Raw genomic sequence first — 26,126 nt, forward strand, 5'->3', positions numbered from 1 at the left:
CTGGTCACTAAAGAATTCCCTGGGATATTCAAGTTATTGGATTCTTTGAACTCTACATTATAGCTCTTTGTGTTAGTTGGAATAATTAATGTTAGCTGCTGTAACAAATAACCCTATCTCCCAGTGGTTTAACCCAGTCCAATGAGGGATGGATGGAGTTTCTGAGCTACATCTAAGTACCTACTTCCAAGTCTAAGAAGTTGTCATCCACCCTGCCTGCTTTTGTCCTATGCCTCTGCCATCTGGAAATTATGCTTGTGGCCATGCCATCCTTGAAGTTTCCATGAAAACCCTGGAAGATCTCATAGGATGTTTTCAAAGGCCAGGCCTGGAAGTGGCTTCCATTACCTCTCCCCATATTTCATTGGTCAGTCTGCAGACATAGCTTCAAGGAAGGCTGGGAAAGGTAGCCTTCCTATGTGCCCTGGAAGAAGAAATGGTGAGGTAAACATGTGCTACTGCCTTGATGCACTTGTCAAGCAGATTTCACCCTTTTCTACCCTTATGCTGTGTCTTCATCTCTGGCTATGCTCTCACTGAAATGTTTGTTTCCCATCTTCTATTTTTTAAAAAGCCAAGCTCACATTCTCCTCTGAACCTCTGTTTAACTTGAGGTCATACCTTTCATATTCATTTGACCACATGCTGTCCTGTATTATTATTTAAATGTTTCCTACGTCTTGGTCTTGTCTCTTCCATTATAAGCTGTTCAATATGTTCCCAAAGTGGTCTGCTGGAAGGTTTTCCATTTGTCTGGAAAGGGCTGCTCAGTGCTTACAGAATGAGAACAGTTTCTATTTTAGCTCTTAATTTATGCAAACAGTCTTAGCAAAGTAGAAATAGAAACTTGCTTAACTTGATAGACAGTATCTTCCAGAACTCTAAAAGAAACATTATATTTAACAGGAAATGAAAGTTAGGGAAAAAGACAAGGAAGTTGCTCTGGTGTCACTGCTCTGACATTGTGCTGAATGTCTAGCCAGGACAATAAGACTTGGGAAAGAAACAAGTTATAAAGATTATGCATCGGTTTTTGCTGCAGAACCAATCACCCTAAGATGAAGTTGTCTAAGACAACAACAATTTACTTCATATGTAATTATCTGTGTCTGCAATTCTGGTTGGGCTGAGCTGGGCAGTTCTTTTTCTGGACTTTGCCTGCATCCATGGCCAGCTGCTGGCTGGTTTGGGATGCTTATTCTCACAGAGAAACCCACCTGATACAGTGAGAGAGAAGGGACGCAACTCTCATTATTTGTAGATAATGTTCTAGTCTACTAAGAAGATCTTAGTATTAGGAACGAGACTCAACTGGAGGATTTGGTTTTATCACATATCAGCATGTGTTTATATATACCCATCAGCATTTTTTGCCAGATGTTCGTCCTGAGAGATATTTTTCCTCAAGCCATACATTTGCAATTACCATTTGCATATGCAGCCATCCCTGTAATTGTCTCTGGGTTTGCTTGCATGAGCTTCCTTGTTACCCCGTTCTCAGATATCACCCACAGAGACATTCAGAGAAGTCAGAGATGGTTAGCACTTGTCAGAACATGAGAATTCAGGTTTTCAGTCAGTACCTTCATTTATGGTTGAGAAAATGGAGACTAAGAGAGGTTAAGTGACTTGTCCATGGTCACACAGCTAGCATGCAGCATAAGTGTGTGTTGTTAGTATAAATATTAGTATCATATTAGAAGCTTGGATTTTTGATGCCTGGGTCAATGCTCCTGCAATATCATATTCACGATTTTATGACTTATTTCCATTTAAGAGAAGGGAAGCCAGTTTGAATGGTCCTAGGAAGAGGGCTGAGGTATAACCCTCAAGTGGTTCTGACATCTTTTGAATGCAGGATCTACCTATAAACTTTTATGAAATTTGGACATCGGTTATGTCACAGTGCAACTCAGAATGTCTTGGGGACATCAGTGACCTTATATCTTGTTGTTATTTGTAGGACACTGTTTAAAACTTATCAGTTATAAATTTTAAAAAAGTTATCTATTATTGAGCTATATAAATCCATCTATGATGTTTTTTTTTTTTTAAAGATTTTATTTATTTATTTTTCCCCCCAAAGCCCCAGTAGATAGTTGTATGTCATAGCTGCACATCCTTCTAGTTGCTGTACATGGGACGCGGCCTCAGCGTGGCCGGAGAAGCGGTACGTCGGTGCGCGCCCGGGATCCAAACCCGGGCCGCCAGCAGCGCAGTGCGCGCACTCAACCGCTAAGCCACAGGGCCAGCCCCCATCTATGATGTTTTAGCTAAGCTTGGGGCAGGGTTACACCACAGATTAGCTGTGCAAAGAATGCTAAATGGTTCTCCTTTACTCTTAATAGTAATTAAAATGTTAATCATGATGAATTGAATTCTTCCTATGTGCCAGGCACTGTGTTGAATACTTTGCATGTATTATCTAATTAAATTCTCACAATAGCTAGGCAATGTAGTTATTGTTATCTCATTTACAGATGAGGAGACTGAGGGTGAAGGGTTAAAAGTAACTATACGGCAGAGGGGTATGCAAACCCAAGTCTGTTTAGCCTTCACGTTCTGAGTTCAATACTTGTTGGAGTTTGCTCAGGAGGCCTGTGCAGTTTTAAATTAGGTATACTCATTCTTAAGATACTCCCCCCTTTAAGAGATGGAGCTTAATATCCCTGCCTTTCAGTGTGGGCTGGAGTTAGTGACTCACTTCTAAAGAATTCCATATGGTGGGAGTGATGGTGTGTGACTCCAGAGACTAGGTCATAAAAGGCGTTGCACCTTCCTCTCTGCTGACTTGGATCTTGTGTCCTGGGGAAAGCCAGTGACATGTCATGAGGACACTCAAGCAGCATCTGAAGAAGCCTGAGTGATGATGAACTGAGGCCTCCAGCCCACAGCCCTGTGAGTGAGCCACCTTGGAAGTGGATCCTCCAGCCCAGTCAAGCCTTCAGATGACACAGCCCTGGCTGACATCCTCACAGCCATCTTAGGAGAGACCTTGAGTCAGAGCCCCTCAGCTAAGCGGCTCTCTAATTTCTGATCCACAGGAACTGTGAAATCATAAATGTCCCTTATGATGTCACATGTGCACTGGGGTTAGTACATTTTGAATAATATTGTGGCTAGAAGGACGTTGAGCATCTTTTTGGTGGCAGTTCATGAATACATCTTGGTCTTTTAATATAAAATCCTTTTAAAAAATTTAATACTTTACTGCAGTTGCTTAAGAGACTTCTCTGAATATTTGAGAGGCTGCTAAAGGCACTTAATTCCTTTTGATCCATTTAAGTTGTAACAGCACAATATTGCGTCTTCCTGAAATTGCATTATCTTCAACTCAGTGGGTTCTTCACTTGTTTGAACTATGATGGCCTGCTAGCCACTTAGCTCAAGATTTTGAAACAGAAAAAAACTGGAAAATGGTCTCCCTGGATTTCAAGAAGAACGTAGAGAATGGGGTTGGGAGATGTGTCGTCGTAAGTGTTTGTAACTTAGGCATTTCAGGGAGGTTTCATACTGGCATTCGGGTCCGTTTTCTGGAAAGATTAGACTGCTCATGGAAGAAAGTAGTAGACTTTAAGAAATGAGGTTTGTCTGGCACTCGATACTGATTCATTGCTCTATTCGGCTCTCCCCATATATCAGCTGAAATGTGGTTAAATGCCAGTGGAAGTCACCACAGTTGGAATTATAAGGCAAGTGAGTTAATGCCACTTGTGTATCATAAAATACTGCATTTCCACCTCGTGATAGACTTTAATGCTCTCATATTATATCAATTTTCTTTAGTTGCAAGCAGAAGGAGCTTAAATCAGCTTAACCAAATATCAGAGAGAACGCTTTGGCTCCGATACTGGGGCGGTCCAGGGGTGAATCTGGTTTGTTGGCTGGACCCAGGACCTCCGATGCGGTAATTCCCTCCCTTACTCCTGCCTCCCTCACCTCTTCTGCATTCTCTTTGCCTTCCTCCTCAGGCAGGTGCTCTTTCCACGCTGAGAGCTTCACTCTGCAGCTCCGAATCCTCTCTATAAAGAGGCCAGGTTCTCACTGTCCTCCACCCCACTTCTCTCTGTGCTTTGCAGACGGTTGTCTGTTTGTTAGCACACACTTTCTTTAGGGTGTGAATAGTTTAATTGATTAGGTCTCAGCTTTTTCTATAACCAGCATATTGTAGTCATGACTTTGGAGCCAGATCTTGGTTGGAATCCTGGTTCTACCACTTGCTAATGGTAAGGCTGTGGGTGAGTCACTCAGCATTTCTGAGGCTGTCCCATCACGTGGCGCTCGTCAACGATAGAGCCTGTCTCAGCGGGCCACTGTGAGATGTAAGTGATAAAGGTCCCGGGCACGGTGCCTGGCGTGTACCAGGTACCCAGAGGGGCGCTGCTCTGAAACACCAGGCTGAGGGCTCCGGGATCCACGTGACTGTGGAACCACAGCACCCCTCATGTTTCTGGTGTCTCAGTGGTTGGGAGGGTTTTCTTGTAATTTATGCTGATAGAGAACCAGATGGGGTTAGGTGTCTGCAGCCAGGGTGGGAGGGGGGGTGTCCACATTTGCAGCTGGTCTCTGGAACGCTCTGCCTCTTGCTGGGGTGTGTGAGGTTTTATGAAAAGGGCCCGTGTCACCGATGACTGGTTCTCTGGGCTGGAGTCTGGTCCATGGAAGTGTCTGCAGGTGGACTGTGGGGCAGCCGCCTGTTCACCCTCTGCTTCCTGCTCGTCACTCCCACTGTGGGTTCGTGCTGGTGTTTGTCTGTGTGCGCATAAGTGCATGTGTGTGTAGGACATGTGTGCTTGGACATGGCAAACTTATCACCTCTGGGCCTTTGCCCCTGCTGTTCCCCTTGTCTGGAACACTGATCCTTGTCCTCCATCACTGAAATCTCAGCTTTCAAATGTCTCTTCTCAGAGAGGCCTCATTCCATGACTCTGTCTAAATTGTCCCTCTCGCCATCACTTTATCGCATTTGTCTTCATCTCTGCATCAGTCAGGATGGGCTAGTTTATGCTGTGATAACAAACCACCCCCATCTCGGAGGTTTACAACAGCAGAGGTTTATTTCTTGCTCACAGTATGAGCCCATCAAGGTTCAGCCGGGGACTCTGACTGTCACGGTCTCTCAGGTGGACACACAGCGCCTCCCCTTGAAAGCTGCTGGTAGTGGTGGCTGTGGGAAATAGAGACTCACACTAGAGATTAAGTGTTCCTGCATGGAGGGAGACTCACAATGTGTTGGTCAGATATGGTCACTTGGCCCCACCCATCCTCCAGTGGGCCGGAAGTGCAGCCCTCTCCTGCATCCACAAAATGGGAGCTGGAAGTCCTTAGGGAAGGTCACCAGTGACTACCAAGTTCACTAGTCAAGAGTTGCCTTATTTATTTTTTATTGGCTTGTTAATTGTTTCCTTCCATTGGAATATGAACTCCAGGAGAGCAGGAACCTCATTGCCCTGCTCACCGCAGATCCCAGTGCTGAGAACAGAGCTTGGCACACCGTAGATGTGCAAGTTTATTTTACTGAATGCTTGAACGAATGAGTTATAATTGAGACCTAGAGACCTAGCCAAAGAGTGTAAGTTTGTGAAGCTCCAGCAGAATTAGAGACGGGTGTAGACAACAGCTTCTTTTTATGTCTTCCTGGGCGTGCTGGCCTTGATGTTCTGGGACAGGGCTAACTTCAAGTGTTCGGTTCCCATTAGAAGCTCACACATCTCCAACATCATGTTCTCATTCTGTGTTCAGAGAGTGCGGGCCCCAGGCCCCTAGCATCTCTTGTGAGGGTGGATCAGCCAGCCAGCAGTAGAGAGAGCAAATTTTTGCCTTAAGACTGAGTGGAGTTTTCAAAGAAGCTGGCTTTGCAGGTGCTGACCTGGGAGGTTCAGAGCTGAAGGAAGGATTTCTTTTAGCTTGGATGTCAGGCCTGAGTCTGAAACCCGCCCCCTCCCCAAACAAGCTGTGCTTTGTCCCCCAGCATGCTCATGGCCCTCCCCAGTGGTGGGTGTGCGGGGACATAGGCATGATGCCAAAGGTCGGCTAGCTGAATGGCCATCACATGGCCGCAGGGCCCCTCATTAGCGCAGCCTGGCTCAGCCACCAGAACAGAGGTCACCTTTCGTTCCATCGTTTCAGGCCAATTAGTGGTCTTTTTCCTCCGAGGATCTGACCTGTCGCTGACTCACATCGGATCTCATCATTATCTGGAATCATTTTCTTGCCTGAGAACAGGGACAGGTGGGCCCAGTTGTGAAAATGAGATTGATGTGGGCAAATTCAAGGTGCTGGTGTGTGAATCCTGTGTGAACTCCCTGTCCCCTTCCCTGGAACCCATACCTGGGGCTCTTTCCCTCTCCTGGACGATCTTATTTTTGCAACCTGTAACCAGGTACATGAGCAGCCTTGTGAGGCAGAAGAAAAATCCAGCTTTTTTTTTTTAAATCACTGTTTCCTATTATTTCGTGCATGATTCTGGCTCATACTTGCTTCTCTGGACCAAATTAACCTCTCTTAATCAAAATGTGGCAGGATAGGTATAGGCTCAATTCCACGTAAAGAATTTCAGGAGAGCTCGAATAGATATAATCAGCAGATATAATCAGCAAAGGAGAAGTCGGAGAAGTTACATGCACATAATCCCTTCTAATTGTGGTTGGCTTAAGACCTAACTACTGTAGAGTAATTGCCTCTAAGCAAGATTGTGAGGCTGTTGTAATTAATACAATGGGCCAGGGAGGAGATGTGATGGGATCGTTGGGTTGTGATTAATTGGTGGCAGGAGAATTCCTGTTTCCTGAAGGAGAGCTCCTCACTCAGGGAGTCTGATACCCTTTGGGATTACAGGAGCCTGCAAATCTCCATTGAATTTCTGCCCAGGTGACATTTATTGAAAAGCCGCCAGGTAAGTTGAAGGTTGCAGGAATTCTAATCAGATTTTTGACCCAAATGGCATTCGGAATGACAGTCTATTTGTGGGCTTCTCTTAACTCTACTCACTTTCAAGGTTAATGAGGTTAGAGAGTCTGTTTGGGTTTGTTTTTGAATGCCCCAGAGTGTCTGTGTTGTCTGTCTCTCTTGTCTCTAATTTTTTTGTTTGCTCTTGTGATGTTGAAATAATTCCTGGTGGTTTGGAGGTGCCATGAGCTTTGGAAGTGGTTGAACCAAAGGTAGATATTTTACTTTCTTGGGGAAAGCTGGTAATCATTATCATTTGGTATACTCCTCGGAAAAGTGCACTCATGGCCCTTACTTGTTATTGAGTCCATTGTAACAGTACCTGCCTTCAAAACATTAGCATTGGATGCAAGATGAATAAGTTCTAGAGATCTGCTGTACAGCATTGTGCCTATAGTTAACAATACTGTATTGTAGATCCCATGTTAAATGTTGTTATTACAATTTAAAAAATTAGCATTGGTGATTCCAAGTCCATTAATGGCTGAGGAGTTGGTATCACGCTAATACGCTCACAGTTGACAACTATAAACTCGGGAGAAAATGCAAAAACGCAGCTGCCTGAAGGATGTAGAGTGACCAGAAGGAGCAGACACTTGGACACGGGGCACAGCATTGTGTGAGTTTCCTATTTTGTGATTTATAGACTGACGGGAGGCCCCATGCAGGGAAGCTGAAACTCAGAACATCCCATCTCTCCCCGCTGTTATGGAGGATAATGAGGATGCCGGTAGATGAATACCTACACTGGAAGAGAGTGGATATGAGTGATGCACGGACAGACCTACTCAGGGATGGACGGAGTGACCTCATACACAAGGATCAAAAGGTTACACTTGGAGGAAGCCAAAGAGATGTGGTGTTGAAGTGTGAACTCTGTGGTTCACAGCTCATTCATTTATTCATGATTTGTTTATGGGGTGCCCTCTGTGGGCCGGGTCCTTTTCTAGGCGTTGGAGGTATTGCAGGGAACATGAAGAAAAATCCCTGCCCTCACCGAGTTTACAATCCAGTGGACAGAAACAGCCCACAGAAAAGGCAAATGAATAGAATCCAGTATGTCGGATGGTGTTAGGTGCTATTGAGATAAAGTTGGGGAGGCTGACAGGGATCACAGAGTAGGAGATGGCTCTTTCAGCAGAGCGCGCGAGGGGAGAGTGGTGGCAAAGGGGTTCAAGGAGGTAAGGGGCCGTGGGGCAAGGGGGCTGCGTTGTGTAGGCCCGCGTAGATCTTTGCAAGGACTTTGACTTTTACGTGAATGAGATGAAAATTCCTCAAGGGTTTTGAACATCAGAGTGGAAATACTTGACTTCCATTTTAACAGGAGTACTCTGGCCGCTGTGTAGAGGAAATATAGTGGAGGGAAGGCGGTGAGGGTGGAAGCGAGAGCTCATTTAGGAGGCGATTGCAGTAACCCTGCAAGAGGGGATAACGGCTTGGACCAGTGTAGAAGCAGTAGACGGGGGAGAGTGAACTTATTTTTAAAAAATGTATTTCTGGGGTAGGCTTTCTGGACAGACGGGATGTGGGCTATTAAGGAAAGAGAAGGGTTCAGGATGACTGAGGTTTTGACCTGAGTAACTGGAAGGATGGATGGACTTGCCTTTAATGGCGAAGAGCACATGGTAGGGGTGGTCTTGGTCTTGTGAAGAGCAGGGAAGTTCAGTGTCAAGTTTGAGATGCATATTAGACACCTAACTGGAGCTGTTGAGTAGGCAGTTGGATGAAAGAGTCTGGAATTTGGGAGAAAAGTCCAGGCTCTAGGTATAAACTTCCTGATTCTTGCACCTTCCACCTCCACCCCTTGCCCTGAGAGCAGTGAATTCCCCTGGTACTTAAAGTCAGGTGTCTGTGGTCTGTAAATCCAGCTTTAGGTGAATGTGAGCATTCTTCTGATCTAGCCTTCTGCAGGCAGCTCATCTTGGGCCTGATCTTTGCTAGGTCGGCCACGAACACAGCCCTGGTCATCTAATTGTCACAGTGCCCGTAACGGAGAGCCCAGCGGAATCCTTTGTGCAGGAGGTTGCTCCTGTATCTCAGCAGGTGGAACACCAGGATGAGGAATAAATTGGCGCTGATTGCAGCCACCAGCTGGCCCCTGGTGACCATGGTGGCCTGCAGGGTGCTGGACTTACACGGTGTCCTCCATGGCCACCTGGAGGAGTCCAGCTGACCAGCGTGCACAGGGCGCAACCCCGGGACCCTGGCCTCGATAGCAGCTGCTCTCCCTTGCAGGAGCCAAACCGCCCCTTAGGCAGGAGAAGAACAGAGCACACGATGTGCACCTTTTCTGTAAAAACAAGGCAAAGAATCACACACGTTCACGCCTGTAGATGCACAGACTGTCTCTGGAAGGCCGAGAAGAAAAGGAACGATAACTTTGGTTGGCTGAGGGGAGGGGAGTTGGAGGTCTGGGGGCACCAATGGAAGGAAGACTTTTTGCTATTTTCTTTTGTACTTTTTGAACTTTGAATCCTGGGTGTGTATTATTTATTTAAAAATTAACATTACCTTATAACTCAAAATACAGATTCCCAGCTCCTCTCTCGGGTGAAGCCATGAGTGTCTACCCTAGGAGCCTGAGGAGAGCTCACAGCATCCCAGACACCATCCTCTGTGCGTATGTCCAGAACCCGTGGCATTATTTCTCATGTCAGTCATCGTGGGTTTGTCTGTCCTCTTTAAAAACACCTAAACAAAAGTGGATTCCATGAGTCATTTTATATAACAAGAGTTTTCCTCAAGGTTGGTGATAGAAAGAAACAGAAAGACAACTCTGAAAAGTTGTATTTAGGGAGTCTGTGTAAGATGATTTCTGGACCGTCATTTCCTGGAAGGGTTTTTGGGGTGTTGTCAGAAAGATAGAGGCAGAGGGAAAAAAAATTAATTGTGGCAATTGTCTTAGCTGTCTCCGGGCCTGTCATGGTGATGCTGATAAAATCAAATGGCTGGAAGGGAGGGCGAGTTGTTAGTGTGAGAAATAGTCCTGGATTTGGCAGCTGAGAAAGTGGAGGTGCCCAAAGTGTTTGCTCATTACCGAGATTTATTGTTCTCAACTCTGGGAAAATGTTGGTAAGCAAAAATAAGGTCGCTCATACCAGTCTGCGAGGTACTTTAAAATATTTAAAAATAGAAAAAGAAGAAGAATATAGTGTCATTTTCTTGTGGTTGGGAAGTGGGGCAATGGATTGGCTGACTTATCACGAGCTGGTTTAGGAATCAGATGGAGAGTTTCTTGGAGACTTTATAGCAGAAAAGTGTAGCAGAGATTTAAACAAAAGGAGAATGAGCCAAACAAGAGAGAGTTGAGGATGGTAGCTTTCTATTTTTAAATAAAGTGTTTCTTGGTTAGAAAAAAGTATGGAAAGTAATATAACACACGTTCATTTCACCACCCGAGCTTTGTTAACTCTTGTTATTTGGCTTTATTTTCTTCAAATTTTAAAAGAAATAAATATTACAGATATAATTGGAGCCCTTCTGTCCCTCTTGCTGATTTCATTGTCTTTCTCCGCTCACTGAGGTAGACATTATTGTCACCATGCAGGTTTTTATAGTTTTTAATATAAGCTATATAAAGAATGGTTGCATGTGTTTACCATTTTTGTAAGAAGGTATTGTACCATGCACATCCTTTTGCAACTTGATTTTTCCTCTCATTCATTTTTTTGCTTAAAAAATTGAGGTATAATTAACATACCATAAAATTCATCCTTTTAAAGTATACGATTCAGTGGTTTTTAGTATTTTCCTAAAGTTGTGCCATCATCCCACTATCTAATTTCAGAACATTCTCCTCACCCACACCAAAGACTCTGTACCCACCAGCAGTCGGCTCCCATTCCCCAGCCCCCAGCAACCACTAATCACAATTTTTGTCTTTATGAATTTGCCTATTCTGGGTATTTCATATAAATAGAGCCATATATGTTCTTTTGTGTGTGGCTTCTTTCACTTAGCATAACATTTTCAAGGTTCATCCATGTCATACCAGGTGTCAGTGCTTCATTTTATTTACGGCCAAATAATATTCTATTGCGTAGAAATGGCACATTTTCTTTATCAGTTCATCAATTGATGGACAGTTGGGTTGTTTTCACTTTTCGACTATTATGAACAATGCTGCTATGAAAACTGGTGAACAACTTTTTATGTGGAAGTGTGTTTTCATTTCCTTTGAGTATATGCCTAGGAGTGAAATGTCTGGGTCACATGGTAATACTATGTTTAATTTTTTGAGGAGCTGTCAAGCTATTCTCCAATCAGCTATCCCATTTTACATTTTCACCAGCAATGCATGAAAGTTACAATTTTTTTCACATTTTTGCCAACTTATTTTCGTCTGTCCTTTTGATTATAGCCATCCTGTTGGTTTGAAATGGTATCTCATTGTGGTTTTGATCTGCATTTCCTTAATGAATAATGATGTTGAGCATCTTTTCATGTGCTTATTGGCCATTTGTATATCTTCTTTGGAGAAATGTCGATTCAAATACTTTGCTCCATTTTAATTGTTTCTTTTTTTTAAACTGTTGACTTGTAAAAGTTCTGTTTATATTCTGGACACTCACCTTTTATCAGATATGTGATTTGCAAATATTTTCTCCCAATCTGTGGGTTGTCTTTTCAGTTAACTGATAGTTTTCTTTGAAGCATCAAAGTTTTAAATTTTAATGAAGTCCAATCTTCTTTTCTTTTTTTTTGTGCTTGTGCTTTGGGTGTTGTATTTGAGAAACCATTGCCCAAACCAAGGTCATGAATATTATTTTTTTCTAAGAGTTTTATAATTTTAGCTCTTACACTTAGATCTTTGATCTACTTTGTGTTAATTTTTGTATGTGACGTGATATAGCAGTCCAAAGCCAGTCTTTTCTGTATGGACGTCCAATTGTCCCAACACCATTTTTGAAAAGACTGTTCTTTCTGCCATTCAATTGTCTTGACATTCGTGTTGAAAATCAATTCATCATAAGTGTGAGGGCTTAATTCTTGACTCTCGATTCTGTTCCATCGATTTATGTCTGTTCTTATGCCAGTAGCACACTGTCTTGAGTACTGTAGCTTTGTAGTAAGTTTTGAAATAGGGAAATATGAGCTGTCCGACTTTGTTCTTCTTTTCAAAGATTGTTTTAGCTATTCTGGGTCCCTTGAAGTATCATATGGATTTTAAGATCTTGTTGTTAATTTATGCATAAAAGGCACCTAGAATTTGGATAGGGATTGCTTTGAATCTGTAGATCACTTTGGGACATATTCCCATCTTAACAATATTAAGTCTTCTAAACCATGAACACGGGGTGTCTTTCCATTTATTTAGGTCTTTAAAATTTCTTTTAACAATGGTTTGTAGTTTTCAGTATACAAGTCTTGCACTCTTTTATTAAATTTATTCCTAAATGTTTTATTTTTTTGATGCTATTGTAAATGGAATTGTTTTCTTAATTTTATTTTGGGATTGTTCATTGCTAATGTATACAAATACAATTGATTTTTGATAATTGGTCTTATATCCTACAACCTGATGAACTTTTTTTTTTTTTTTACTTCTAACAGTTTTTATTTTTGTACATGTGTGTATAGGTTCTTTAGAATTTTCTATGTAAATGTCATATCATCAGTGAGTAGGAACAGTTTTTTCTCTTCCTTTCCAATCTGGATGCATTTTATTTCTTTTTCTTGCCTAATTGATAACTAGAAAGTTAGTAAAATATGTGCATGTTTGTACACAGGTCTCTTGGACTCTGTTCATTTCTCTTTATTATCTTTTTTCTTTCTGTTACTCAGGCTGGATAATCTCAGCTGACCTATCTTCAAGTTTGCTGATTCTTCCTTCTGCTGCTTGGATCTGCTGCTGAATCCCTCTAGTGGACTTTTCGTTTCAGTTGTCCTTTACAACTCTAGAATTTCTATCTGGTTCTTTGAAAACAATTTCTATCTCCTTACTGATATTTCCTATCTCCTTACTGATATTTCCTATTTGGTGAGACATCGTTCTCAAAGTTTTCTTCTGTTCTTCAGACAAAATTTCCTTTAGTTCTTTTCACATATTTAAAATATGTGATATAAAGTTTTTTCTACTAATAACAATGTCCAGCCTTCCTCAGGAACAGTTCCTGTTAACTTCTATCCCTGCACCCCCTGAATGGACTGTACTCTCTTATTTGTTTGCACAGCTCTTAAATTTTTGATGGAAACTGAACGTTTTAAATGATATAATATGGTAGCTATGGAAATCAGATTCTTTCTCTTTTCCAGGATTTGTTGTTGTCAATGCTGCCTTTTTTTTTTTTAGTGAATTTCTTGAAGTGGTTCTGCAGTATCTGTATTCTTTGTCATGTGTGGCCCCTGAAATCTCTGCTCAGTTAGCTTAGTGGTCAGCTAACGATTGGTCAGAGATTTCCTTAAATGCCTTGAACCAATACGTTTCCAAGACTTTTCCCAGGGGCTCTTCAGCTTTTGGGAAGAAAAACAGTGGATACTGAAGACAGTGCTGGTTATTCTGTCTGCCCCACTGCGTCCATTCTCCACCCTTCCCTTCTCTGTATCAGAAGAGGTCACCTCTGGGTCAGCTGAATCCTTCTCCCTCTGGCTTCCGGCTGAGTCCAGCCATGGGGATACGTCAGGGGATTTGAGGGCAGGGAGGCCAGAGGATTTGTTCCTTGGTTCCTTCTTTGTCTCACTCTGGTTTGGCAGTGGCTGTCTTCTTCTGACTGAGGCACAGCCCCTTCCAGGTGGTCCCCTTTCGTGGCTGTATTCTTACCGGGTCTTTGTAATGCCCCTCCTTGCCTTAACGTTGAGGCCCTGAGTTAGTAATGGCTTCCTGCTCTTGCTAATTCTGTGATGGTTTGCCGCCCTTTCTTGGTTACTGTAGCTCTGTCCCCACTTCATAAATTCTCTCTTTTTACATTTCATTGAATTTATCTACATCCTTGAGTGTGCCATCCAGTTCCTGGTGGGCCCCTGGCTGATCCAGTAATGTGGTTAAAAAATTTTGTGGACTCTTTCCTACTGGGGCTTTTGCAAATTTCATCCTAATCTCCAGTACTCTAGGCCCCTCTATTTGAACCCCTATAATGAAATTGATGTTCTTAATGAGGATTGTGAAGCTCTACTGAAATCTTCCCCAATAAATAAATCTTTATTTATGGTCATTAGTCTGTGGATTAAGGTACAAAAGTGCGTGGGTGTATAGTAAAGGAATGTTTTAAACAATTGGGTTTACTTTTGGTGAGAAAAACGTATTCTAATTAAATCAAGCTTAAACAAAAAGAGAAGTAACTATAAAGATGTGGGGGTATTTCATGGAACCCAAGATCAGAACTGTAGTGGGTTCCAGGGGCTGGAACCAGGAAGTAGAAATCAACCAGAGATTCTGGGCATGTTTATTCTCATCTCTCCCCCATTCTTTTCACTCTGGTACTTTTCTTTCAGTTTTTAGTCCTCCTAGTAGAAGAGGCCACCACACAGCTTCTGGGATTTCATATTTCTTCTTGAGAAAGCAGCCCAGGCCAAGTGTGGAATTTTCTAGTAGAATTTCACATTCCTAGGAAGTGTTCCTCACCCAGTTGAGGTCAGGGTTCACCACTGAGTCCAGAACCATGGCTAGGGACTGGGTCTCATGATAATACCAAGGCAGGAGGACATAGGGAGACAAATTCCCAGGAGAACGAGGAATCATTTGTGAGCCAGAAACACAGCTCATAAGGTGTTTACGAGAAGGTCAAAAACAAAATGTGTTTTCTCAGAGATCACAATGTCTACAGGGACCTGGGGGACATGATAAAGAAATAAAGTGGTCCAGGCCTATTGGAGAGTTTCAACTCCATTGGTGGGGGCAGCTCTCTGCTGTGCCAGCTGATAGAGTGTGGGGTAGTGTTGCCTAGTCTTCCAATTTTTCTGAAGAAGCCAGAAATACCAATATTTTTGGTGTGGATTCTCTGCATTTAAAAATATTGGCAGCTAATTCAAATTTTGTAAGTTCACAGTAGTGGGGGTGGTTCAAAGAGCATGGCTCTAGCACGTACAGCCCAGTAGTACCGTGTTGTAACCTCTGGGTTTTCTATTTAACTTTCCTAACCAGCCAGAAATGCAATAAAGGAACCCCCATTGTTGGACTATTCCCATTTGACACAGTCCTAGAATTTTTTAAGTTCTATGTAGCAGTTTGATGATGGCAAGTCAGGAAATCTAACCAACGAAGAGGGAAGGTTTTGAGTCTGAAAGACCGTTAAGTCCCTGCTCCAAACTAGTGGCTCTTAAATATTTTTAGACCTTTGACTGCCAACCACTGCCTGATCCGTCAAACTGAAACACTGTTTCCACAGCGAGGCCAGAGAGAGCAGTGCTGCCTTTGACAAACAGCGATGAGGAGGTAGTGCTGGGATTTTGTGAAATTGCAGAAGGAGATGAGTTATTCATGCCAAGTTCTGAGAGCTGGCCATTAGGTCATGGTGGGAAGAGCTGTGTGACAGGCGGAGGGACGGACTAAAGGACCTCTGCCCCGCTGACAGGATTGATGAGCAGGGCTTTGCTCTGTTCCCTCTGGGAGGACTGGTTGGGGGAGTCAGGAGTGGAAAGGATGTGGGGAGGGGAAAGAGGGTGTGATGAGGGACCCCAAGCAGAGGGGCCATAGTGGTTGCCTGTTGTACAAGCCTGTTCTTCAAAGATCAGCCTGAATTCAACCTCCTCCAGGAAGCCTTCCCTGACCTGCCAATTTCTGGCTCCTTCCAACACTGCAGCACAGTCTCTCTGGTTTCACTAAGCACATGTTCTTTTGAGATCTCACTCAGACTGTTGTTTGATGTTCATTGATTGATTCATTCATCCAACAGGTATTTAATGAGCACCAACTGTGTCCCAGGTGGTGTCGTAAGTGCTGTTGTAAATGCAGTAGTGAGCAAATGGGCAAAAATCTCGCTTTCCTGACCTTTGCATTCATGTGCGTTCACGCGTGTGGGTGTGCACGAGGGATGAAGGAGAGAGAGAGAGAATGAACATAATAAATAAATAAACAACTAGTATGTTAAAGGGTGAAAGCTATGGGAGACTTGGAACAGGACATGGGATCAGAGCTGCAGGCGTGGGGTGGAATTCTGTCTGGGTGGTCAGACAGGCTCTATTGAACAGGTGGTGTCTGAACAAAGACGCAAAAAATGTTCTTTTTCAGTTAGCACCTTGTGTTCATGCCAATGGTTTGGGATAAATTTCCCCCATGATTTTTTCTTGAGCTTAAAATAGATCCACTCATTTATTCAGCAAACATTTGCTGAGGATCCTTTGGCTTTTGTTCCTCCTTTTTGTCTGAGTTCAAATGTCAGCTCCTTCCAGAGGCGGTCCCTGAACACCCTCCTGTTGTCTCCTGTTGTCATTTATATTCTATTTTAAAGTTTAAAATGACTATTTTTAAATTATGTATAGTTTTTAATTTTTAAAAATGGAGAAATTTATTTGGCTTTTTAAAAAGAAATGTAATGTTTCTATTTTATTTTTAGGATAGCATTTAGCATGACCAGGACTTACCCTATTTATTTATTTATTTACCTGACTAGTAAGACAGGGATCTCATCTGTTGTGTTTACCAAGAGATTCTCAGTGCCTGACACACAATGGGTGCTTGATAAATGTCACTGAATAAATGAATATGACAGGGACTCTAGTGACTGTGGTGTTGTGATGGGTTTTGGCCTTTGAAGATCTTACGTTCCTATGATCCAGCAATCACGCTCCTCGGTATTTACCCAAAGGAGCTGAAAACTTATGTCCACAAACCACGATGTCCTTCAGTAGGTGGATGGATAAATAAACCCTGGTCCATCCAGACAATGGAATATTACTCAGCACTAAAGCAAAATGAGCTATCACGCTATGAAGAGACATAGGGGAAACTTAAATGCATGTTACTAAGTGAAAGAAGCCAATCTAAAAAGGCCACATACTGTATGAGTCCAACTCTATGACATTTTGGAAAAGGCACAACTATGGTGCAGTAAAAAGATGAGTGGTTGACAGGGGTTGGGGGAGGAGGGATGAGTAGGCAGAACACAGAGGATTTGCAGAGCTGTGAAAATACTCTGTAAGATACTACAATGATGGGCACATGTCATTGTACATTTGTCCAAACCCATAGAATGTACAACACCAAGAGTGAACCCTGATGTAAACTGTGGACTTTGGGTGATAATGACGTGTCCATGTAGGTTCATCAACTGTAACAAATGTCCCATCTGGTGGGGGATGTTGCTAATGGGGGAGGCTGTGCATGTGTGGGGGCAGAGTGTATATGGAAACTCTCTGTACCCTCCCCTTGATTTTGCTGTGAACCTAAAACTGCTCTAAAACAGTCAAAAAAAGAAAGAAAGAAAGGAAGGAAGGAAGGAAGGAAGGAAGGACGAACAAACGAAAGAAAGAAAGAAGGAAAAGAATTACATTCTAGTAGTGGAGACAGACACGGTTTCTTGAAGCAAAGAGTATCTGAATACACTCACCAGCCAGGCAGAGGACTATGACTCAAATCTCAGCTGACTGGTGGCTTCTTGTCTCCTAGAATGCAGATGACACCCCCCAGAACTTTCCAGGCTGTCCTTCTGGGCCTTTTAAGTATGTTCAATGAATTAAACGAATATGTACTGAAGTCCTACAATTTTCTACAGTCGGAGCAGCAACAATACAGGCACACGTTTGTCCTCACAGAGTGAATGGGGTGGGGATGGTGGGGATTAGAGTTCAGTCTCTTCGTACTGACTGAGGAACCAGCAGTCCTGTTCTGGGCATTTGTTCAATGTCATCATCGTTCAGGGTTTACCTTGCTTTTTGGTCATCTTTTAGGATGATGCCCAGAAAACGGCTCAGAAGAAAAGGCAGAGGCCCTGAGACCAGAGGCAGCCTTTCTTGCTCCATTTCTAGAAGAAGTCATTTGGGGAAAACTTCAGCATCTCCTTCTGGTAGCTCAGAACCATCTAGCACTCTGTTGGGACAGAGAAGAAATAATCTATGTAAATGGCACAACCTGCTGGAGAACAGTTCAAGCTCTTGATGTCTCTCTCTCTTCCCCTCTTCCTTTATTTCTGCCCCCTGCTGCCCTCTCCCTTCCTCCGTCCCTCTCCGCATCCTATCCCCACCACAACCATTATTGTCATCGTGGGTGATATGCGGAGAAATGGCTGGAGGTGGCTCCTGGGGACAAGCTGTTGGGTTGGACCCCCCATTCCTCTCCCCTGCCCCCATCTCTCTTCCTCCTTGCTGACAGGTCTGAGCTGCAGCCACACTGTGCACTCAAAAGCTGTCTCAGCCCCACCTCAGGGGTCCCAGGGTCCCAGGGAGGAGGCTCAGATTTCATTAAAGCCGAGGTTTCCGTGGGAAACAGGGCATCTGGGAAGCAAGTCCTTTTGGTGCTCAGGACTTGAGGGGAGAAACAGCCAAGCAGTGTTCCTGCCTGACACCTCCCAACACGCATGCATGCACACACACACATGTAGGCACACACGCACTTCTGTACCCCAGGGAAAAATGTGTAATGAATATCTCATGGCTGAAACACTGATCCTGATTCCTCAAAGGCAGTTGGCAATTATTAAATTGAGAGAATCATGAAGCACTTTTCTAAATTCGAAAGGCTTATCAAGAATAGATCAGGAGCAGGTAAAATTAATAGTTATAAACCCATTTCCATAGAAATGGACTTATTAGCAAGCATGCCAGTTGCCTAAAAGTTTGAGGGAAATGACTTAAAATAAAAATTGTTGCACAAAAGTGGCTCTGACTTGATCGTTATTGCAATCATAGCTGGACTTGGGCAAATTCCCATAGGTGGTGCCGCTCACAGCCTGGAAAGTCAGAGAGGAGAAGGAAGAGCCCAGGTAAGAGGATTCAGCCCTCTCATGCAGACCCTGCCTCCTTTGCCCAAAGACTCACCACGTCTCTCTACCCCAAGACCGGGGTGTGGATTTAGCAGGCTTAAACTGCTGATAACAGGGAGTTATCCTCAGTCGTCTCTCACTGGATTTTCACTGTCTCGGTATTATGTTTTCTGAGGTCTACGGAATGCTGAGAACCTGGGAGGTATTAGAAGCAGCTCCTTAGTTGTGGTTACAAGCACAGTGCAGCCCAAAGAGAAACTGAAGATCTGATCTGATAGGACCGAGCCTCTCTTACAGGAGGAGACTCAACAGATAGATGTGTGGAGAATTCCTATGACCAGAGAGACTTTAGGCTGGAGTGTTGTGGGTGGGAAATGGGAGTGACTGAAGCTGGGAACTGAATGCCTGAGTTCCTCAGATCCTGAAATCCCTTTGGAAATTCAAAACTCAGCCCTTAATCTCTCTTTTCTTTGCCTTTTCAGTAAAGATGCCCAGGTAAATAGGGGTCCTCTGGTAGGGGATTCCCATGTGTGCCCATCAGTCCTCTCATGAGGCCAGGGACCCTTATTCAAAACATATTTTCTTCCCCATGCAAACAGCATTACAAATAGATACTTGAGGATTCATAGCCCCCCTGGACCAAGACTCAGGTTAGGTTCACCCAGGACCACCCAGCTCTGTTTGCCCATGGGAGTCCCTGGACTATTCCAGAGCTGTGTGCCTTTGATGATTTTTGTATCATCACAGTATGTGTTCATAGTACTGAACAATGCATGAAGCAAGTTCACATCCATTCACTCATTCCATCCTTACAAGTCTACTGAAAGTGGGCAGACAGGCGTCATTGCTATTCATTCATTTTCCAGGTGAGGAGACTGAGGCTGGAAAGGCATAACGGACTTGCCCAGAGTACAACGTAAGACAGCCGTTCTCTATCTGTGCTGTCCAGTGTGGGGGCCACTGGCCAGATGAGGCTATTGAGCAGCTGAAATGAGGCTGGTCTGATGGAGGAACAGAATTTTTCATTTGATTTTTTTTTAGTTAATTTCATTTGAATGCAAATAGCTGCTTGTGGGTAATGGCTATCGTATTGGACAGTACCATATCTGAGAGTTTTTTAAAACCTTCACTAAGCAGGAAAAAGTTTGGACATGCCAATTCTATGGAGTCTAATGTGGTTCTCTTTTGAGCAGAATTCCATATCAGGCGGGTCAGTGTAACTCAGTTCTGTCAATACTGTTGCTGTATCTGAATGTTGCCTCTGGTACCTCTCGGCATATGTATATAAGGCAGGCATCCAGTTGTGGTTTCCACCCTGGTTTTAAGTCTTCAGTGGAAGGGGAGCTGTCCATGGTAGGAGATTTCTGATGGGCAAGCAGCAAGCAACAGGTTCTTTTCAAAACTCTTTCCTCATAGGCTGAGAGTGGGAGGTTTGAACTGCAGACTCTGTCCAAACCCCAAAAGGCAGGACAGAGGCTTCCAAGCCCATTTTGGTCCACTCAGGCCCACTAGCAGTAAAGGAACAGGTTGGTTGATGTGACTCAGGCCTTGGGGAGCTGTGAATTGGTCATTCTGCTGTCACATTCCTTGGATCCTGGTAAAGCTAGATTTAGTGAGATGGAAATAGGCTTATGGATCTGGAGTCATTCTCAGATTCCATGCTGGATGGCTTTTTGTTTTAACTCACTGTTCAATAATTTCTCCTGTCAATGCAATAGTCAGCCTACAATTTATAAGTCCATGTCGACAAGGACAGGCTCCCTGTATGTAAAAATATTGAGAATAACACTTGTCTTTTTCACTTATATGTGCCCCATCCCCCTGCTTCCCCCTCCTCCAAACACGCATACAACGTTGTCACTGCATGAATTAAGGCAGGTAGGGTTTTCTTACGTTACATCTCGTCCCATTTCAGGCTGAAGACATGAAGAATCAACAATAACACCTTATTATGTCGCTCATAGTTTGTGTAGTGAACCATGAAGTCTATGAAGTCCTTTCCCATTCTTGGTCTCGTGGTGCTCCCACAAGCCCATGAGGTCACCACTATTCTCCCCAAATCTAAAGCTCAGAGTTTGAACCACTGGTCTATAGACATACAGCTAAGTAGAAGTACAAATAACCAGAATCCAGGATGTGCCTCACGTTTGGAGTAATGGTGAAACTAGATGAAGGTTTAAAGATATTTCCTGTGTGTGGTGCTTGGGTGGTGGCATATGCCTGCGTGGGCTAGGGAGGAGAGAGAGCTGTGGTGGTGTGCCCAGAGATGAAATGCTGTCTGAGCTACTCATTCAAAGAAGAACAGTCTGCTTGCCACAGAGCCCTGAAGGTGGATCATCCGCCCGGTCTGAGGTGGGGCCACCTCAGAATTCTGTGAATTAGGCTCTATCGATGCTGCCGGATGACTTGTTGAACTTGGCGATAATTCTTTAGGTTGACAAAGAGGAATGTGGCAATTTATTGCGTTCTTGACATTCTGCTGGGTCTCACATTTTAAATTGCACTTTAATGTGTCTTTGTTTTCCAGAGCAAATGGCTCCTTCTATGAGATCTTGCAAGTGGACTTTGGAACTGACAACAGCAGTGGCCTGGCCGGGGCCCAGCAAATTACATGGCAAGTGGAATACCCGGTGGAGGACTCCATGAGTGAGCCGGTCGTCTCTGAGATCTTTGTCAGCCAGACATCCTTTGTGGGCATCGTCCCTCTTGCAATGGTGAGAAATTCGGGCTTCAGAAAAAGTGTCGCAAAGGAAGTTTTCCTTCAGTACTTTTAATATTCAAAGAAACGTGAAGCATTCTATAATCTAGTATTTTCTATGCACCCGATGAAGTTGTTTAAACAAGGGAAATATACTTAAATTACATTTTATTTTCCTGCTTTCTGTAATGCCTCCTTGGAAACTATTTAGGGTCTGCAGTGTAAATCCCTTTTCCTTTGTGGATATCGCTGAACTGCTTCCTGGGGAGCCCCTGTTCTTTGTTGTCTCAGTCTGTGTCCATATCAGAACCCAGTGCTGCCCTGAGTGAAGATGGTTTCACTGAAATGCACCAGGGGTGTGTGGTGGGAACAGTAGCTCTACCTGCTGAGTGGGCTGCCCCCAGTCAATGGGCTTTGCCCTGAGCGTTCCCAGGGAGCTCGGGGATTGGCAAACTTTAAAACGCAGAGCGACTGAAGGAACCTTGTTGGGAATTGACCAGCTGAACCTGAATAGGGTCCCAGAGTCCATAAACCACGTGTGTTACTGCTTCTGGCCTAAAGGGGACCAGATTTCTTCTCTGAGCTTGGCTCATTCACAACCAGCTCCATTCACAACCAGGCTCAAGGGCCACGTCTGAGAACAGGGTCATGTATGAGGTTCCAGAATCTATAAGGGACAGTGCTGGTGGGTCACAGGGATGATAAAGCTGTGGGAGTTTCCCATGCTTAATGCCCTTTTCCACACTGGAAATGTTCAAGTATATTCTGCACCACTTTGACCTTCCTGTCTGGGACCAGAGTGTGGGGGTCCACACCCAGCTGTTCCAGCGCAATCTGTGGGTGCCTCTATCATCCATACTCAAGTGGATACCAACATTAAGATCCTTGCAAATGAAATCCTCCATCCTACAATTAATTCTGCAATTCCCACGTCTGTGTTCTTGACTCTTCTCTTTGCCCAAACACACTTTTCTGATATCTCCCCACATCTGGCTCCTTCTCTTCACCTCGATTGTTAGAGAGGCCCCTTCCCTGACTGCATTGGCTAGAACTGGCCCTCCATCCCCTTGCCCATCACTGTCCACATCCCACCCTGCTTTATCTTCTTCATAGACACCATCAGTGTTGAGATTTAGGGTTTGTCATCTGTGCTCCTCCCTAGAAGGTGAGATCAATGAGGGTAGGGTTCTGGTCAGTTTTGTCCGCATCTGTGTCCCCAGCACCTGGAACAATGCCTGGGATGGTTAACATTTATTGAATGAATCCATGCTTTAATCCCAGCTACCAGGGTCATCTAGTTCTTGCAGATTAGACTGATGGAGCTTATCCACATCAGCAGTGGTCTGCATTTTGGTTTTGCAGCCACAGTTTAGCAGGAAAGGGCCCCGTTAAGGGGCAGAGATGGATGGAGGTGGATTTCAGGGCAGAATGAGACTGTCCTGCCCTCCCTTTTCCAGGTGCTCTCCTGTCAATTCTCCAGGTCAACCGAGATCTGGCTGAGGCTGGGTTATCTCTTTACTCAATGTCTTCACAATTTTGCCATATGCTTAAACTGTAGCACTCAATTCACTGGGGATTCTGCAGCCTCCTGATGCTTCTGGGGGTGGAATGCCGAAGGAGAGCATCGTGCCCTCCTCTGATGGGCACATGGTGGGGACAGGACAGAATCAGGGGCAGAAGGTGCTGGTGAAACCTGCACAGGAACAAAGAGCTGGGCAGAGCAGGAAAAGCAGGCGCTGGGAATGTGGTCGGGATACAGGTCGGCTCTGGCAGTCTTTCTGCGGCAGCAACACTTCCCTGTGGGCTCGTCTAGAGTCCCTGCTCCTCTGTGTCTTAGTGACTGGTGCCTGGGCACAGCACTGGGAGTGGAGTCCGGGGGAGTCCAGCGGTGTGCTTGCCTGCTGTGCGGAGTTGTTCTCTGCTGCCTCCCTCATCCACGACCCATTTCTTCCCCTCCGGTGCCGTCTGAGCATCTGCTTCTCTGGGGAGGCCCGTTTTATGTGTGTTGTGCACACTGCATGTCTCTGACTATTAGTGTCTCCCCATCTGGCTGATCTTTACTTAGGGACGGTTTCTTGCATTTGGCTTCAATTCCCATTGGCTGGAAAGTGCCGGGGTTGGATGGTTGAGTGGTGTCGTGTATTACAGTGTATCTCTTGCATCTCTGTGACAGGTGGTTCTGAAATGGCTTCAGGGGAACCAGAGCTATTTAGTAAAGTTTGGAGTGGAACCAAAGTTGGTAATTCATCTTTTTTTAATCAGTTGTTTTACCTGCTTTCCAAACCCATAACTGCCACAGGGTGGCCTTTAGGGGAGAATGCTGCCTACTGCTCTTAGAGGTAAGTACCTTTCATGTACTTCTTCCTCCAACTCCCCCTCCCCTCCTCCCCCTCCTTCTTCTCTCCCTCGCCCCTTCCTCCTCCTTCCTCCCCTCCTTCTTCTCCCCCATTAATTATAACAGGGGATGGGAATAATGAGGGATTGATTAGCATGAAGTGAAGAGAACTCTAGAGAGTATTGGAACAGCAGACATAAGGAGCACCCACTACCCCAGGCTGAGATACAGCACCTGGGGGAGAGGTCCCCTCCCTGAGATCCAGACCTTGTTGGAGAGGATATGGTCACAGCTCACTGAATGTAGAGATGTTGCTGACGTGGCGCACCAGCAGAACTTGCTAGAAGTCTGGGGACAGCTGTTCACAGGGTGGTGTCTCATCAGAGGCATTTGCTACAAAACCACTCAAAGTGGATGCTGGGGAAAGCTGCTGGCCACGGGGTGCCCTGGCTGCTGGGTGCTGCAGAAGCTGGACATGGGGGAGCCGCCGATGCTGGAGAAGTCATGTGCACGTGCAGCACAGGAGGCTGCAGAAAGAGAGCACCAGGATCAGAAGGCAAACCCTTTCCTTCTGAATGTCTCTCCATCGCCCTCTACCGGCAAACTTAACATCGTGCCCATTTGCAAGCGAAAATATTAGGGGCTCAGGGCTCAGATCCATTTTCAAAGAACAGGTAATGAGGGGTGAATTTGGAGCTGAGAGGCACTCAGTTGATGACCAGAATGCTGTCTGTCTTCCTTCACTGCGTCACAAGCTCCTTGATGGGAGGGACCATGTTTGTTTTGATCTCCAGATCAACACCTAGCATACACATTTGCTCAGCAAATGAATGAATGGTTATATTTATGTCAGAACCCAAATCTACTGGCTGGATAGCTCTCATTTGCTGTATTTATTTCCTTTTGCTGCTGTAACAAATCACCACAAACTTAATGGCTTAAAACAACACAAGTTTATTATCTTACAGTCTGGAGGTCAGAAATCTGAAATGGGTCTCACTGGGCTAAAATAAAGGTGTCAGCAGGATTGCATTCCTTCTGGAGGCTCTGAAGGAGAATCCATTCGTTGCCTTTTCCAGCTTCCAGAGGCTGCCAGCATTCCCTGGCTCCTGGCTCCATGTCACTCAGACCTCTGCTCACCTCATCACGTTTCCTTTTCTGACCTCCTGCCTCCCTCTTTCCCTTATAAGAACATTTGTGGTTACTTTTGGGCCCTCCTGGATAACCAAAAATAATCTCCCCATCTCAAGATCCTTAACTTCCCCTTGTGCCGCATAAAGACCATATTCACAAGTTCTGGGGGTTACCATGTGGACGTCTTTGGGGACTGTTGTTTCCCTACCACTTGCCTGATGCAGGATCCTAACTCACTGTATTTTGGTCCTTCTCAGGCTGTGCACCCAGAGCCCTCCATCCCTCCTCCCACGTCTGTTCTTTCATTACCTCCCCAGGCCTGAGTTGCTCTCTTTACCTCAATGTCATGCCCAGCCACACACCAGCTCTGACAGCTCCAGCTCCTGGGGCCACCACTCTCCTGTCCTCAAGGAAGCACTTTGCGCTCTGCGCTTCCAGGGGATCCCACAGCAGAGCCGCCACAGGCACGGTGATCAGAAGCCTCTTAGTTTATGAACACAGCCTTTCCCTGGGGAGGATGTACACTCCACGGGGCTGGGGCTGGGTGGGATCCCATAATAGCTCCACAATCCTCCTCCTCCAATCCCCGGGGCGGGGAGGGGGAGACCTGAGGGCAGAGCCCGCTGGCCTCTCAATCTCCATGTGGCCTCAACTAAACTCCCTTTGCTTTGGTTTCTCATGTGTGAATTTCCAGGTAAGCATACCTCTACTGTCTATTGCACGGTAGTATCATATGGACCAAATGAGATACAACAAATATGAACATGTGTAAAATATCAAGGCAACTGAAGAAGCCATGCAGGTAGTGGGAAAGCGTCCAGATAGACTGGAGGAGACTCCACTGTTGGTGCATGAATGACCGTCTACTCAGCTAGTTTTGTTATCCTGTTGATTCACCTGGGGGTGGGGTACATTCTGGGGAAATTTCAATTCTTTTCACCTTTGAGGTTGTTGGCAATGAAACATTTGCTCACGAGTACAGGCTGTTGGGTCAACTGGCCTAGACTGAAATTTGAGCTCCAGTGTTTACTGGCTTTTTCACCTTGAGCAAGTCACTTAACCTCTCTGAGACTCAGTCTCCTCATCTGTAAAATGCAGAAATGACGTTGCCTACCTCGTAGAGTTTTGTGAGGAGTGAATAAGATGCTGCAGCTCA

At 44.7% G+C, this 26,126-nt stretch overlaps 1 protein-coding gene across 1 annotated transcript in view; it reads left to right on the plus strand.

Moving 5' to 3' along the window:
- Positions 1-26,126, plus strand: part of TMEM132B (transmembrane protein 132B) — a 212,602-nt gene that overhangs the window by 107,198 nt on the left and 79,278 nt on the right. The window contains exon 4 of the mRNA XM_087423598.1: positions 21,331-21,517. Coding sequence (XP_087279724.1) covers positions 21,331-21,517 — 187 coding nt within the window. The remainder of the gene's footprint in view (positions 1-21,330; positions 21,518-26,126) is intronic.

The sequence above is a fragment of the Ceratotherium simum genome, chromosome 35, assembly GCF_057802395.1.
Source record: "Ceratotherium simum simum isolate JZ-2026a chromosome 35, ASM5780239v1, whole genome shotgun sequence".
Classification (NCBI taxonomy): Eukaryota; Metazoa; Chordata; class Mammalia; order Perissodactyla; family Rhinocerotidae; genus Ceratotherium; species Ceratotherium simum.